The sequence below is a fragment of the Acomys russatus genome, chromosome 4 (assembly GCF_903995435.1).
Source record: "Acomys russatus chromosome 4, mAcoRus1.1, whole genome shotgun sequence".
Lineage (NCBI taxonomy): Eukaryota > Metazoa > Chordata > Mammalia > Rodentia > Muridae > Acomys > Acomys russatus.
The window spans coordinates 27418531-27432206 of NC_067140.1; the positions used below are offsets into that span (position 1 = coordinate 27418531).

At 49.5% G+C, this 13676-nt stretch overlaps 1 protein-coding gene across 1 annotated transcript; it reads right to left on the bottom strand.

Moving 5' to 3' along the window:
* Window positions 1-3134: 3134 nt before the first annotated feature.
* Window positions 3135-12931, bottom strand: Ptk6 (protein tyrosine kinase 6). The gene is made up of 8 exons (XM_051144004.1): window positions 12525-12931; window positions 10287-10408; window positions 9667-9830; window positions 9159-9312; window positions 8536-8697; window positions 4449-4630; window positions 3823-3976; window positions 3135-3471 (listed from the first exon to the last, which is right to left on the bottom strand). The coding sequence occupies exons 1-8, from the start codon at window positions 12752-12754 to the stop codon at window positions 3284-3286; spliced, it is 1356 nt and encodes a 451-aa protein (XP_050999961.1). The 5' UTR covers window positions 12755-12931; the 3' UTR covers window positions 3135-3283.
* Window positions 12932-13676: the final 745 nt, after the last annotated feature.

The following is a 13676-nucleotide window of genomic DNA, read 5'->3' on the forward strand; positions in this document are numbered from 1 at the left end:
CCTATAAAGCTAGTTCCAGGACAGCCAAGGCTACACAGAGAAAACCTGTCTTTAAAAAAAAAAAAAAAAAAAAAAAAAAAACACACACACACACACAAGCAACAACAACAAAAGCCCATCAGTTTTTTCTTTTTCATGATCTGGAACAAGTCCTATGTTGTACTCAGTGGTCAATCTTTCCTCTCCAAACGATAATGTATTATAACCTTAGCACAAACGGAGGTCTCCCTGTTGCTTCTAGTCGCTCTGATTGTATATATTGTCATTTTTACGCTCAGCGTCCCTAGGTCCGGTGGAAACTAGGAAGCAAGCTGCCAGCATGCCTCTGAAGAAAACCCCACAGGCTGCAGCAGCATGTCCAGCTTTCTTGTACAAACCCAAGCTCACCTGCCACCTCTATCTTGGGGGAAAGCAGGAGGCCACAATCAGATCAGCCTACGTTGAAGTTTCTTTAGGAATGACCCCAAAGCTGAATTAACTAAATTTCTCAAGCCTGAACAAACTTAGGGTTGTAAATTAGGCTCATGAAGCCTTCACAAGGTATCTGCACCCAATTGGCTCTTGTTGTCAAGTCAGGCAAATGTCATCCCCGCTCTCCTTCATCTGTATTCTTGGTTCAGCATTTTTAAATAACCCAATATAATTAAACTTGTTTAAACACTTGTAAGAAAAAAAAAATTTAGCTCTCTGGCTCTCAACCTGTGCACCGTGACCCCTTTGAGAAACCTCTGTCTCCAAAAATATTTACAATTCATAACAGTAGCAAAATTACAGCTACCAAATAGCAACAAAAGTATTTTTGTGGTTGGGGGTGACCACAGCATGAGGGACTGTGTGAAAGCGTCCTAGCATTAGGAAGGGTCTAGCTATGCTGTATTCAGTGTTGGCAGGTCTGGAATCATACCTGTTTCCGTTGTTCTAGAGCATCTGATCTTTAAGAACATTTGACACGCCGGGCGTGGTGGCGCACGCCTTTAATCCCAGCATTGGGGGGGGGGGGGCGGCAGAGGCAGGTGGATCACTGTGAGTTCGCCCGAGGCCAGCCTGGTCTACAAAGCAAGTCCAGGAGAGCCAAGGCTACACAGAGAGACCCTGTCTTGAAAAAACAAACGAACAAAAAGAACATTTGACCTTGTTTCTGTTTCTGAGAGGTTTTAGGGAGGTTTAATGAACATTCGTCTCTTAGACAGTCTAACCAGAACTTGAAGAGATTTGGCTTGGTTTTTATTTTGGTATTTGCTTGTTTTTGAGACAGAGAATGTAGCTCTGGCTGTCCTGGAACTTACTATGTAGACCAGGCTGGCCTCGAACTCACAGATACAGCTACCTCTGCCTCCTAAGCGCCGAGATTCAAGTTGTGTACTAGTACACCCAGGGCTGTGCCCTCTGCAGCAGGGAAGGACTGCGCTTGCGAGAGTGGCCGAAGGTGCACAGGACCCCTTGCTCTTCATTTTAGAACGTTCAGTCCTGGATCAGTTTGTGTCCACTTGGATTTTTATACAAATTGTGTTCTTTTTTAATTTCGTTTTGGTTTTTCTGGGACAGGGTCTCTCTATGTAGTCCTGGCTGCCCTGGAATTTGTTATGTATACCAGGCTGGCCTCGAACTCACAGATATCTGCCTGCCTCTGTCTCTCAAGTTCTAGGATTAAAGATCTATGCCACCAAGCCCAGCCCAAATTCTGTTCTTGGTGAAAATGAAAGGTTCAGTTGCCTGGAGAAGATTTCTTTTTTACCGAAGTCTTTATTTTTACCAGTTTTCATCTGCCCCGTTTCCAAATGTTTGCCTATGTTCTAGTGACTGTTACATCCCTGAGAACTATATGTTTAGGAGGCAGCTTGACTTTACAGGAAGCAGTATAGACAGTGTCACCTCTGGGACACAGAGGACATTTCCCCAAGAAAATGTTGGGACATGTTCAGCCGTTGTGAGAGGTTAGTCTGAGATAGCTGGTAGCTACATGCTGAGAGTGTTATGCCACTTGCAGGAAGGCAACCTCAGGTAGCTGCTTTTGGGGGGCACTCTCCCTCAGAGCTGGGGCTCTAAAATTCAAGCACATAAGGAGCTACCATGGGGAGCAGATAGTCTGGCGGGACTTCGGGGGCCAAGCGTAGTTCAAGAGCACTGAAGACACACAGGGAAAGCAGACTTGGACCAGAGCCATCTGAGAGGACTCCGGTTCAATCAGGAAAGGTCAAATGGAGGGTGGGGAAGAAAATGAGGTCACTTTTCTAGAGAGAATGTTCTCCTGCCTCAGGGGCTCAGGACAAAAACAGCTCTCTCTGAAACTAAGCACAAGATTCACAAGCCCTGACAGAATCTGACTCTAGAAAAGAGGACACTGCCTCATGCAGAGACACAGAAGAGCTGCCTCCGCTTGCATGGTTAAGAATATCCCAGCACCCCCCAAAAAAAATCCTAGCACAGTGGCACACATCTGTAATCCCAGCATTCGGGGAGGCAGAGGCAAGTGGATCTCTGAGTTTGAGGCCAGCCTGGTCTGCAAAATGAATTCCAGGACAGCCAGGACTACAAAAGAAATCCTGTCTTGGGGAGAAAAATCCTGGCTCTTACTGCCTCCACTAGCTTTCCTTTACCTGCAGACTCCAGGTGAGTACGTATCCCAAGCACCAGAAACTGCAGGGAGGAAATTTCATGTCCTATCTTGGGCTTCCTAGGTGCGACTCCCCTCCAGCAAAGCCGAGGTTAGGAAGAGAAAGTCATGCAAGCGTGTTCTGAGTTGTGTGTGGCATGAAACCCTGCAGAGTTAAGGGGCAAGGGCGGGGTGCATGTCTGTGGGCAGTTACGCAGAAGAATAGCCAAGGACAGATATGTTCTGAAGGTGACATGCTGGGCCTGTTGTCTAGACTCTTCTTGGCTTCTCTGTCACATGAAGTCTTCACAGGGAGGCAGAGGCAGGCGAATCACTGTGAGTTTGAGGCCAGCCTGGTCTACAAAGTGAGTCCAGGATAGCCAAGGATACACAGAGAGACCCTGTCTTGAAAAACAAAAAAACAAACAAACAAGCAAACAAAAAAAATAAAGAAAGGAAAAAAAAGAGTCATCTCCTGGACTTTGAGGACTGCTTCCTGGAGGAGGACAGACTGGAAAGGAATATGGTTGCCTCGTTATTCTTTCCTTGACAATATGCAGTACTTAAGGTATGTTTGGTATCTTCCTTAGCCCTTCACCTCAGTAAACTGAAGGGCGGTGTACGCCTTGAATAGAGGTCCAGGAAAATGGTGAGGCCCTCTTCAGTGGGTCTTGGCCATGTCCAAGTAGCTCAGACCATGTTCTCGTACCTGGTGATGCCTGAGAGTTTCTCACACAGGTCTTTGAAGCAGGGTCTCTGCTTGGGGTCCTGGCTCCAACAGCCAAGCATCAGCTTGTACATGTTGGGTGGGCACTCCACAGGGCAGGGCATGCGATAGCCGGCGTCCACCCTCAGGAAGGCCTCGTGATTGGACATACCTGTGGTCCACGGAAGAAGAGACATGAGAACTGGGAGGCTGCTGTCCGTCTGCACTCCAGTCCCCGGGAGCCACACCCAGCTGCCTTTGGTTCCTCCCTGGGTGCTGTCCTCTGCGAGAATGACGACTACGATGCTCTGGACATATTCTAGCACACTGTCTGTGGCTGCTGTCCCTGTGGACAGTGTCTCCAGGAGATGCTCCCACTACCTGGATGCTCGGGGACTGGAGCAGGGATGGGTCTGGCTGAAGCCCTGGGAAGCACCTCCTGTCATCTCTGTCAGCCATTCAAGACCTGCCCCCACTCCACCTCACTGCCTGTGCACATTTGGGGACATTTTTGGGGCCATACCTGGGTAGGGCGTCTGCCCCCTGCTGAAAACTTCATGAAGGAGAATCCCAAAAGACCAGATGTCAGATTTGATGGAGTAATGCCCTCGGGAGAGTGCCTCGGGTGCCGTCCACTTGTAGGGGATATTGTGGTCGTGGGAAAGATAGATGTCCTCCTGTGGTAAGATGGCTCATGGTAGGGCCTTGATACTAGAGGGAGCTGCCACTTGTACCCTTCCTGTGTAGCACTGACTAGCATGGACACTGAGGTCCTGGTGGGCAGGTCCAAACCCACTGCCTATTGCTGTCTGACCCACTGACACCACCCCACTGCTACCAGGGGTAGCTGTGACCAGGGCTGCCAGAGTCATGGCTAGGCCCTGGGTATTGTGCCAGTGAAGGTGCCAGTTCACTGGAATTCTGGATGGGAGGAGGACAAGGGCAGAGCTGCAATGCGTGGAGACAAGAAAAGCTCAAGGCACATGGCTGTCTGGCTAGGTACTCAGCTAGGCCAGTGTGGCACGAACAAAGCTGTCGCTGTGTCAATAAAGCCATTCCCTTGCCTGTTAACACCACCCCACGAGGAGTCCATCTTGCTTGTGGCTGGGTTAAGCACAAGGCTTCTGGCTCTCCCTCCAGGGGTCCTACCTTGACAAGCCTGGCTAGCCCGAAGTCCCCGACTTTGCAGAGATTATTCTCTGCAACAAGAACGTTCCGAGCAGCCAGGTCACGGTGGATGTAATTCTGAGATTCCAGGTAGCACATGCCCTCGGCTACCTGTGATGCAAAGTCCACTAGCTCCGAAATAGGCAGGGCTTTCTCATCAGAGTCTGTAGGGTGATCAGAGGCCAGAGTCAGCTGGCCAGAGCCCAGTCTTCATTTACTGCGGCTATAAGGGCTCCAGCAAAGGGTGGCTGGTCTGGCTTAGTTGCAAAGTAGAAAGGCCTAGGCCTTCTACAGTTATGTACCTGGAGACAAAGACCACCCAAACACACAAACACACTCACACACACACACACACACACTGTCCCACACCCCTTCTGGGAATCATAAAGCAATCTAAGGGGAAAGGTACTGCTGCAAGACAGCCTTGGTGTCATGTAGCCACTCTAGGTATTGCGCACCCAGCAAGGGCTACACCTACAAGGTTCGGCCATCTCAGCTCTGAAGATGACTTCCTGCAGAAGCTGCTTATGAGATCATACCGTGAGACATGTGGGCTACACAACTTTACTCTTCCAAATGCTGGTGATATGCTAATGCATAGATGCCCCCAGGCATGATTGCTTTACCTACACTACCTCACTCCCTCTCCCTCTTGTATAAAGAAAGTTGAGGGGCATCTTTGCACAGATCTCAATTGGCAGAGATGGTCTGGTTTTGTGTTGAAGAGAACACAGCGATGTCCTCCTGTGGGTGAGATGAGATGTGTCTACACGTGCGCGCGTGTGTGTGTGTGTGCGCGCGCACAAGTGTGTGTGCCATGTGTGACTGTATTTGTGTGTGTGTCTGTGTTTTACATGTGTTTGGGTATAGGTGTGTATAGGTGTGACAGGCCAGCAGGTCTCAAGAAGAAAGAGACACTGGTGGGCTGAGGCAGGTCCCTGAGTGAGGCTTCCACATAGCAGCCTACACTAGCAGGCTACATAGAGCCTGTGGTAAAGTGACGTCAGTTAGCTGTGCTTACAGACACTGTGAGCGTTCTTTTCTGTGCTTTTCCAAATTTTACGATCAGCAATTGGTAGAGCTGTTATACTTTAAGTCACCTATCTTTCTCCTTTGTGGAGGTCAGAGGACAGCCTTGGGTGTTAGTCTTAACCATTGACATGTTTCAGGAGGGTCTTTGTTGTTGCTACTGAGCCGAATAAGTCAGGCTCCTCTTACTGCCTCCCGTCTCACTGTGGGAGCCTAGGGATAGCAGAGGTATGGGTCTGTGCTTGGCTTCATGCTAGTTCTGGAGAGTCAAACTCAGGTCTCCCTGCTAGCATAGCAAGCAATGTACCCCAAGAGCCGACTCCTTAGCCATTTAAAAAAAAATGTGTGTGTGTGTGTGTGTGTGTGTGTGTGTGTGTGTGTGTATGAGGAGATGTAGTATGTGTGGTGTGTATGCATTTACTTGTCACTGTTAGTGTGTGCACATGTGTATGTGTGTATGTCTTTACTTGTCACTGTTAGTGTGTGCACATGTGTATGTGTGTATGTTTTTACTTGTCACTGTTAGTGTGTGCACATGTGTATGTGTGTATGTCTTTACTTGTCACTGTTAGTGTGTGTACATGTGTATGTGTGTATGTCTTTACTTGTCACTGTTAGTGTGTGCACATGTGTATGTGTGTATGTCTTTACTTGTCACTGTTAGTGTGTGCACATGTGTATGTGTGTATGTCTTTACTTGTCACTGTTAGTGTGTGCACATGTGTATGTGTGTATGTTTTTACTTGTCACTGTTAGTGTGTGTACATGTGTATGTGTGTATGTCTTTACTTGTCACTGTTAGTGTGTGCACATGTGTATGTGTGTATGTCTTTACTTGTCACTGTTAGTGTGTGCACATGTGTATGTGTGTATGTCTTTACTTGTCACTGTTAGTGTGTGCACATGTGTATGTGTGTATGTTTTTACTTGTCACTGTTAGTGTGTGCACATGTGTATGTGTGTATGTTTTTACTTGTCACTGTTAGTGTGTGCACATGTGTATGTGTGTATGTTTTTACTTGTCACTGTTAGTGTGTGCACATGTGTATGTGTGTATGTCTTTACTTGTCACTGTTAGTATGTGCACATGTGTATGTGTGTATGTCTTTACTTGTCACTGTTAGTGTGTGCACATGTGTATGTGTGTATGTCTTTACTTGTCACTGTTAGTGTGTGCACATGTGTATGTGTGTATGTCTTTACTTGTCACTGTTAGTGTGTGTACATGTGTATGTGTGTATGTCTTTACTTGTCACTGTTAGTGTGTGCACATGTGTATGTGTGTATGTTTTTACTTGTCACTGTTAGTGTGTGCACATGTGTATGTGTGTATGTCTTTACTTGTCACTGTTAGTGTGTGCACATGTGTATGTGTGTATGTCTTTACTTGTCACTGTTAGTGTGTGTACATGTGTATGTGTGTATGTTTTACTTGTCACTGTTAGTGTGTGCACATGTGTATGTGTGTATGTTTTTACTTGTCACTGTTAGTGTGTGCACATGTCTATGTGTGTATGTCTTTACTTGTCACTGTTAGTGTGTGTACATGTGTATGTGTGTATGTTTTTACTTGTCACTGTTAGTGTGTGCACATGTGTATGTGTGTATGTTTTTACTTGTCACTGTTAGTGTGTGCACATGTGTATGTGTGTATGTTTTTACTTGTCACTGTTAGTGTGTGCACATGTGTATGTGTGTATGTCTTTACTTGTCACTGTTAGTGTGTGCACATGTGTATGTATGTATGTCTTTACTTGTCACTGTTAGTGTGTGCACATGTGTATGTGTGTATGTCTTTACTTGTCACTGTTAGTGTGTGCACATGTGTATGTGTGTATGTCTTTACTTGTCACTGTTAGTGTGTGCACATGTGTATGTGTGTATGTTTTTACTTATCACTGTTAGTGTGTGTACATGTGTATGTGTGTATGTTTTTACTTGTCACTGTTAGTATGTGCACATGTGTATGTGTGTATGTCTTTACTTGTCACTGTTAGTGTGTGCACATGTATATGTATGTATGTCTTTCCTCGATTGTTCTCCATCTTTAGTTGGGGTTTTTTTGGGGGGTGGTGGAGTTTCAAGACAGGGTTTCTCTGTGTGGCCCTGGCTGTCTTGGAGCTTGCTCTGTAGACCAGGCTGGCCTCAGAGATCAGCCTGCCTCTGCCTCCTTGTGCTGGGATTAAATACATATGCCACTATGCCTGACTTCCATCTTTAGTTTTCAAAAGTATTTTATATGTCTGAGCATTTTGCCTTCATGTATGTCTGTGTACCATATGCATTCTGGTGCCTGCAGAGGCCAGAAGAGAGTGTTAGATCCCCTTGAACTGGAATTGTAGATGGTTGTGAGCCACCATGTGGGTTCTGGGAACTGAACCCTGGTCCTGGGCAAGAGCGTTAACCTTAGCCATACAACCATCTCTCTAGACCACCACTTAAAACAATCAAGTAAGCGAGGTGTGGTGGCACTCACCTTTAATCCCAGCACTCAGGCGGCAGAGGCAGGTGGATCACTGTGAGTTCGAGGCCATCCTGGTCTACAAAGCAAGTCCAGGACAGCCAAGACTACACAGAGGAACCCTGCCTCGAAAAACCAAACCAACCAAACAAACAAACAAACAAAACAATAAAAATAAAAACAATTTAAGTAAACCATCCCTCCCTCCTTCCCTCTCTCTCTCTCCCTCCCTCCCTCCCTCCCCTCCCCTTCTCTGGTTTTTCAACACATGGTTTCTCTGTATAATAAGCCCTGGCTGTCCTGGACTTCGTAGACCAGGCCAGTCTCAAACTCACAGAGATCCGCCTGCCTCTACCTCCCAAGTGCTGAGATTAAAGGCGTGCACTACCACACCAGGCTGTGAGTAACTTTTTAAACAAGAAAGCAACAAGTTCATCTGGGAGCTCCTGGCTGTTTTGTGTAGGCCAAGCAGGAATATGTGGGGATCCGCCTATCTGGTGGCTTGGCTCCTTTATGTGTGTCTCCTGCTGCCTCCAACGCTTTGACCACTGGGAGAGGAGGGCAGGGCTTACCACTTACCCCGCAGTAGCTGCAGCAGGCTCCCCTTCGGCATGAGCTCAGTGATGATGTAGACAGGGTCCCCTGCAGTTGCCACGGCATATAGCGACAGGATGTGTTTGTGCCGCAGCTTCTTCATGGCCTGGATCTCAGACTGGAAGGTGTGCTGGTGCAGGAGATTGTCTGAGAGACATCAGGCTCTCGGTGAATACAGCCCTTGACCTGTGCCCCACGCAGGAGGCCCAGTCTCCTGAAGCAGCTCAGGAAATATGGCCAGCCTAGGAAGACAAAAGCTAGCCTCCAGGCTACATTAAAGCCTCCACAACTAAGGAGGGGGGTCAAGGGCTCAAGCCTGATGTATCCTCCTGCCCTCCTCTGCCTCGCTTGGTCACAACTGCCAAAGTCAGCATTTCCCAGCTGGATGTTTCTCAAGGTCTTGGCTGACCTGATTCTTAAGGTATCAGGTATAGACCTGAGGGGGAAGCTGGGATTTTTGGTGAGACTCAAATTTCCAGTGACAATTGAGAGACATTACCTCCACCATGATGCCCAGTAAAGTGTCAGGATACCCTCAGGGGTGTGAGACTGGGAGAGCCCACTGGCGGAAATAGTGACCAAGTGGAGTTGGGCCTGGAGCTGCTCACCTCTAGAGATCACCTTCACAGCCACACGGACCTGGCCTTTCCAGAGCCCTTCGAAGACCTCCCCAAAGTAGCCGGCCCCCAGCTTCTTACAGAGTGTGAACTCCTCCCTCGGCCTCTCCCAGTCATCCCAGTGGGGCATGGGCTCAGTTTTGTGCTGAAGAGACAGAAATGGCAATGATGGTGGCAGGGTGGCAGTTGGGTCATCCAGCTCGCGTTCAGGAAGGATTTGCACTGAACCCCTCACGAGGATCCCTATTTATCTTTATATTTAGAACCACGTCCAGCATAGTAGGGTCTGAGTGTTCCTGCATGAAAACCCTGCTGCCTCCATCCACCAGGGTCAGGGATGCGCAAGCATCCTTAGCAGGGGCCACAGCCGAGCTCTGGTGAGCCAGTGTAACCAGAGAGATAGCCAAGGAGAGTGGCATCTGCCGAGTCCTCCTGCCTCACCCTCTACTCCACCTCTCTGACCCCAAGCAAGGGCATCACAGAGGAACCAGTGACCTACCTTCCAGCAGGGCAAGGTCAGCTGCAGGCCGTGGGACAGGCTCTGGGTCTTGTGGTAGTCCACAAGCTCAGACAGGCTGAAGAAGGACACTGCCTCATTCAGGTGCAGCCGGCCCCCGTTGCCCCTCCAAATCCTGTAATGCCGCACGGCCTGATCGTCCCGCACTGGGGTGCATGGCCGGCGGAAGGTGATATAAGTAGGCACCCTGCCGTATATGACTGGGGAGGGGGTGTGGGGGGAAGGGTGTGGGGGCACTTTGTCTGCACTTGCTCCCAGCCTGGACATTGTCTCACTCGGCTACCTGAAACTTCTGTCATGCCCCACGGCTATTCTGTTCCCTGCGCTCCTGGGTTATTGGGCCACAAGCACAGTAGAACGCCTGCAGAGCCTTGGCCTCCATGACACATAGGCCATGCCAGAAAATAAAGGAAAGCCACCCAACCTGAAGAGGAGTCCCTGGCCTTCTGCCTCAAAGGCTGAAAGTGAGAAGCTGAACTACAAGGAGGAGTCAGGGCTTCCACCGGAAGAGGAAGATGGCCTAGACTTCACAGTCAGAGTAAAGGCGGGTCACTGTGTGGTCAGGAAGGCCTCATAGGCAAGGGAGGTCAGGGGAGCAGTACCAGAGAGGACATAGTCTGCTCCTGGCTTCTGGCTGACTCTGACCAGGAAGGCTCCCGTCGAGTTGTCCTCAGCCTGCAGCCTGTGCTTGGCCTCTGAGCGGGAGATACAACCAAAGAACCACCTGCAGAGGAGAGGGTCACCTCAGCCCCAGCCTCATATCCCACCTGCATCTCAGCTATCTGGCCCTGCCAGCTCCGCTCTCACCGTCCAAACCCAGCTAAGTTGCCTCTCGTGCTCCCAACCCTGCAGAGGCCTCTCTGACCGTCATGGGCCCTGAAAGTCCTAAATGGCTGGCTCTAGACACCAGGAAAAATCCTAGTGGCTCAGAAGTGGGGCGGGCAAGCACTGCCTACCATCCTGCTTTGGAGGATGACCACCTGGGCCTTAGACCCCTCCCCCCAAATGTCTGCAATTCTGTCATGTGACTGTCTCTTAACAGCTCAGGTTGTGGAACCTGAGCTATAGACACCAGCTTGGTCCAGAAGTAGGTGGGAGAGGGGTCTCCACAGCAGCTCCTCAGTGCTGCAATCCTGGCTTGCACTTTCATACACATGTTCACACAGTCACATAGCCATTTGCACATGTGCAGTTATGTGCACAGACATGCACTGAGATGCAAACGCCCATGTCATCACATTCATACACAATGCGCATTCATTCACAATGCACTGACACACACGCTCATAATGCACACTGGTGTGCACATCAACTCATGCATTTATATTTGCACACTTACACAAGCATGCATACATTACTGATGAGCACACCATTATGGTCATGCACAGACACTGTGACACACATGCACACACCCTCCCATTCAAAAGGATCTATACATACTGGCTTCCAACACAAGGGATGGGCATGCCTACAGGTGGAAGCCCTTGGAAGTCCATGGCTGACCTCGGCCCATGGTATCTCCAACTCCCCTCAAGAGCCCTGGGAACATGGGCTCCACATGAGAGCCTAACACCCAGCTTAAGCCCCTGAGGCTCACCTCCTCAGGCCCTGCAAAGCTAAAGAATTTCCTGCTCATCCTTCTGGCCACTATGCCTCCCCTGCTTTGCTCCTCCTCTCATCTCTTCACCTCAGGTACTACATGATCTCTCTCTCTCTCTCTCTCTCTCTCTCTCTCTCTCTCTCTCTCTCTCTCTCTCTCTCTCTTCTCTCTCTCTCTCTCTTTCTGTGTGTGTGTGTGTGTATGTATGTGTGTGTCTATCTGTCTGTCTCTGTCTCTGTCTGTCTCTGTCTGTCTGTCTGTCTCTGCCTGTGTCTGTCTGTCTGTCTGTGTCTGTCTGTCTGTCTGTCTGCCCCTCTCTCTCTCTCTCTCTCTCTCTCCTCTCTCTCAGGACCTCACTATGCTATGTTGACCCAGCTGCCCTGGAATTTAGAGATCCACCTGCCTTTATCTCCTGAGTGTTAAAGGCATGTGCCAGCACCTGCTCTTCTCAGTCTTTTATGCACACCACCCATGCCTGCCATGCTCCTGCCAAGAGACTCTGTCTCTGCAGCTGTCCTAAGTTTCATGAACTACTCTTCGTTTCTTGTCTGTGTGTTCACAATCTTCTGCTGAGCACAATAGGTTCTCGTTGTGAAATGAAGAGTTGGGAGTCTCAGGAGCAAAACAGTAAGAAACTGCTGCTCCTGCTGGACCCTTCCCAGCCTCAGCCCAGAGCATCCTGCATAGCTTGAGTCCTTGGGTGGCTGTGGTCATATCCACACAAGGCATGACTACGGTTCTTCCAAGCCTCCAGGGGCTCAGGTGGGTGAGTGGCCAGGAACAGTGGACATGAAGACACCAACCACTGTGTTTGCACCATGTACCCTGCGACGGGTGCTATAGATAGGTGTGCTCCAGGAGCCTCTGTCTCCCTAAACTAGGTCACACGTCTGGTTTTGGCTGTTTGGAAAGTGAGCAAACTGCACACCCCAACAGCTCTCGAATTTCCACACTGATCTTGTCTCTTGAAGCCAGCATCCTAAAAAAACCACTGGGCCCTTCTGTCCCATCTGGGTCCTGGCAGGGTCTGTGAAGAGATCATAAGTTGGTCCAAAGGAGAGGTCCCATTCCCCCAGTGTCTCACAGAGGTGCAGCCCCATCGGCAACCCTGTGTACCAGGATGTTAAGGATCAGAATGTGACTGACTGAATGTCTAGCTAGGATCTTACACCCTTTTGCTTCCCCAGTCTGCCACAGTGCCCATCATTTCCCCCTGTGCCAGCTCCCCAGGGCCACTCACGGCTCAGACTCCACCGTTTCCTTCTCTGCCAGGTAATTGTAGGGCACGTAGCCCTCAGCCAAGGCCTTGCCTTCCGAATCCAGTAGGGTGGCCCACCACCACTGTTCTTCCTTCCTGGTAACATGAAGAAGGTCTCCTGCCTGAAAGCTCAGTTCCTCTTCTGTTCGTGCCTTGAAGTCCCAGAGGCCCACGTACTTAGGGCCCAGATGGGCCTTGTCCCAAGACACCATGACAGGTTCAGTGGCAGAGTCAGCTGTAGGCTGCTTGTAGACACTTGCGGCTGGGAGGGGTAGGAGGGGCTTTTCCCAGCAAGCTAGTCACACCTACTTCCTCCTGATGGGCCATAGAGAAGCCACACCCAGTACTGATTGGAGATGGACTGTCCTGGCTCCGCCCCAAGGGTCCTTCTGGCCCCTGTATGTTCTTTGTCCACAGGATAAAATCATACTGAGTGCTCACACTCATCTTCAGTGGAGGCCTGCCATCTAAACAACCCTTTGAGACAAGACCCAGCCACAGTTACACGGAATACATTAGGTGATGGGTTCACAGGCATCAGCGGAGCCTTAGCCTTAGCCCCCTGGAGTGTGTGTCTCAGAGCTAAAGAATAGCAAGGGGAGTAATGGAGAGAGACTTAAAGCATAGTAGGCAGGTTGCTAAAACAGACAAGGAACAGCGTAAGGAGTAAAGTGCTGCCTTTTCTACATAAAAAAAATACTCCTGCACCCTGGCTGGTGCCTCCTGGCAATGCAGAAGGCCTCCTCCTGCACACACATTCACAAACACTGAGAACTGTGAAGGGCTTGGCAGCTGTCAGGCAGCTCCCTGGGCACGTATCCACCCACCAGACACTGGCAGGACTAGATCTAGGGGTAGCATCAAGGAAATCAGGCAGGGCCTGAGTTGGAGGCATGAAAAAAAAAAAAAAAAAACCAAAAACAAGACAAAAAAACAACTGATGGGGTTGGGTGAGAGGGGCCTGCATGAGACCTGTGAGCTGAGAGGAGATATCCCACCCTGATCTTCTGCCACAAGTCTGGTTCCCTGAGGTCAGGACACTCAGATGCCCATCTGTCCTGGAGAAGCCACTCAGGACAGCATGCTAGACCACAGTAATATGGGGAGAAAGTAGGCGCCAAGGGATATGAAGGC